The 2,749-nt window shown below is 50.3% G+C and overlaps 1 protein-coding gene and 1 gene segment (V, D, J or C); both read right to left on the bottom strand.

Moving 5' to 3' along the window:
* Positions 1–56: 56 nt before the first annotated feature.
* Positions 57–569, bottom strand: LOC102772837 (immunoglobulin omega chain-like). Its single transcript, XM_015571902.1, has 2 exons — positions 511–569; positions 57–409 (listed from the first exon to the last, which is right to left on the bottom strand). Exons 1-2 carry the CDS (start codon positions 554–556, stop codon positions 57–59), a joined length of 399 nt encoding a protein of 132 aa, XP_015427388.1. The 5' UTR covers positions 557–569.
* A 136-nt stretch (positions 570–705) lies between these two features.
* LOC107185015 overlaps positions 706–2,749 on the bottom strand; it is a 3,066-nt gene continuing 1,022 nt past the window's right edge. Inside the window, 1 exon segment of the V gene segment in view lies at positions 706–717. Coding sequence covers positions 706–717 — 12 coding nt within the window.

Raw genomic sequence — 2,749 nt, 5'->3', positions numbered from 1 at the left:
AAGGGAGGCTCAGAAACACCACCTCAGGGCCCAGGGGTTTTGGTCTCACTTCCTCGTCATCTGAGACACTGTGGGTAACGAAAGCTGCTCCCACTGCCATGAGTTGTAGCGCAGTAATAGTCGGCCTCGTCCTCAGGCTGCAGCCCCGAGATGGTCAGGAGCCCCGCATTGGCCGAGGCATCTTTGGATCCAGAGAAACGGCTGGGCACCCCGGAGCCCTGGTTCTTATCTGACTCTGATGTATATCTCAGGAGATACCAGGGAGGGCTCCCGAGCTTCTGCTGGAACCAGCGTATGTTATAGACGCCAACACTGACGTCACTGTTCAGGGTGCAGGTGAGTCTGGCTGGGGCTCCCGGAGATGCAGAGAGGGAGGGCGGCTGAGTCACCACAACCTGGGAGAGGGACCCTGCAGACACAGACACTTGTCAGTGATGGGCAGGGACCAGGGGACGTTTCCCAGGAGCCTGCGCAGGAAGGGAAGAAGCCGGGTCCCAGGCCTGTCCCTACCTGTGCAGTGAGAGAGGAGCGCAAGGAACAGAGGAGTCCAGGCCATGGTGCTCACAGCCCTGAGCCCACAGTGGGGCTGGGCTGCCCAGGCCTCCTTTTCTCCCCACCCTCTGCCAGGGGAGGGGCTGACATGCAAATGAGAGTCCCTCCAGGGACTGCCCAGCCCCTCCCTGGGCCCTGGGGCTGGAGCTCAGCTCACACCCCAGACTGAGGGGCATGGAAGTGGGCTCACCCCTTGGGGGCCCTGGGAGGAAGCACCTGCTGAGACAGCACAACTGTCCCCACGCAGGGGGCGCTGCCATCCAGAGGGGTCTCAGCTGCTGAGTCTCCAGCAGTGAGCACAGGGCCCAGCCTTGAGGCCCAGGTGTTTTGAGTGAACAGTCTTCCCTGAGCAGCTCTGCCGGGATCCCAGGGCAACCCAACAGTGCCCTCTGCTGGTCATGTAGAAATGGAAACTTGTAAAAACTGAGCGATAAAATCTGGTAAAAATAGATAAAATATAGACTTTCCTTGGAAGATACAAAATTGGCTCTGAAAGAAGTAAAGTAATTAAATGGACAAATTTTAGTAGAAAAATTAAAAATGTAATGTAACCACTCCACTGAAGAGCATAAGATACAGACATTTCAAAGGGAACTCTACCAAACCCTCAGAGATCAGGATGTCATAGTCCATTTGTTTTAATATTGATAAACACAGTTTACACATAAATTATACAAAATGGGAAATTACAGACCAATAGCATTAAATATTCCTACACATGTTTAAAATGAAATATTAACAGATGGCCCAGTGCTATTATGAAGTGTGATTTATCCCAATGATACAAGTTTTTCTTCATATTAATAAAATTTTCAATATGACACAACATATTAACCCATTAGTAAATATGATCATACTAGAGGCCCAGTGCATGAAATTCCTGCACCAGGGGGAGGTGAAGGTCCCTTATCCCTGCCTGCCCTCTCTCCCAGTCTGGGACCCCTCAGGGGATGTCCGACTGCCAGCTTAGGCCTAATCATCAGGGGATTGGCCTAAACCAGCAGTCACACATCCCTCTTATAGTCCGGGATCTCACTTGCAGTCTGGGACCCATTGCTCCTCACCACCCGCCTGCTCGCTGCTCCTTAGCACTTCTGCAGAGGTGGGGAGGCTCCGGTCACTGCCACTGAGCTCGCCAGCTGTGAGCCCAGCTTCTGGCTGAGCAGTGTTCCACCCATGGGAGCGCACTGACCAGCAGGCACCAGCTGACTGGGACAGCTCCTGCCTTGAGCGCCTACCCCAAGGTGGTCAGTTCGCATCATAAGTACTGGCTGGTCAGACAGTCACTTAGCCTTTTATATATATGCTAGTGGCCCGGTGCACAAAATTCATGCATGGGGAGTCTCTCAGCCCGGCCTGCACCCTCTCCAATCTGGGACCTCTTGGGGGATAACCAGCAGTCAGACATGCCTCTTGCAATCTGGGACCACTGGCCCCTAACCACTTGTCTGCCCGCCTGCCTAATCACCTCTAACCACTCTGCCTGCCGGCCTGCTCACCCCCAACTGCCCCCCTTGCCATCCTGCTCACCCCCAACTGTGCCCCCATGCCGGCCTCATGGCCCCCAACTGCCCTCCCTGGTCAGTCTCCTGGACTAATTAGCATATTACCCTTTTATTAGTATAGATAAGGTCTTTGTAAATGATTAAGTTAAGGCCATTCAGTGAGCCTTAATCCAATGTGACTGTGTCCCTATGAAAGGGGGGAAGAATTGGACACAGAGAGATATGCACATGAGAAGAATGCCATGTGACATAAAGTCATGTATCAGTGATACATTTACAAGCCAAGGAATGTCAAAAATTGCCTGCATATTGCCAGATATCAGCAGAGAGCCTTGGAACAGATTCTCCCTCACAGCCCTCAGAAGAAACCAACCCATCAACACCTTGATCTCAGACTTCTTAGTGTCCAGAGCTGTGAGGCAATAAATTTCTCTTAAAGCTACCCAGTATGTGATACTTTGTTAGAGTAATCCAAGCAAACTAGTACAAATGTCCTAAGTTCTTTTGCTTGAAACAAGAAGTATACTACATGTGCATATGTCTAATGAAAACTGTGAATGTAATTCACTGATGTATTTACTTCTAAATGGCAAAGCCCACTTTTGGCCAAAGAGTCTAAAAATTAAAATTCCAGTATTTAAAAGTGAAGACATATTTTTAAAGTCAAGTGACTACTAAATGTAAGATATTAT

This window comes from Myotis davidii, unplaced genomic scaffold (assembly GCF_000327345.1).
Source record: "Myotis davidii unplaced genomic scaffold, ASM32734v1 scaffold14849, whole genome shotgun sequence".
Lineage (NCBI taxonomy): Eukaryota > Metazoa > Chordata > Mammalia > Chiroptera > Vespertilionidae > Myotis > Myotis davidii.
Note: the sequence above shows the minus strand (reverse complement) of the source record. Positions and strands in the feature narration are given on the sequence as shown.

Coding starts and splice junctions, on each gene's coding strand:
- LOC102772837 (XM_015571902.1), bottom strand. CDS start 556: ATGGCCTGGACTCCTCTGTTCCTTGCGCTCCTCTCTCACTGCACAG. Junction 410..510: donor GCTCCTCTCTCACTGCACAG/GTAGGGACAGGC, acceptor CTGTGTCTGCAG/GGTCCCTCTCCCAGGTTGTG.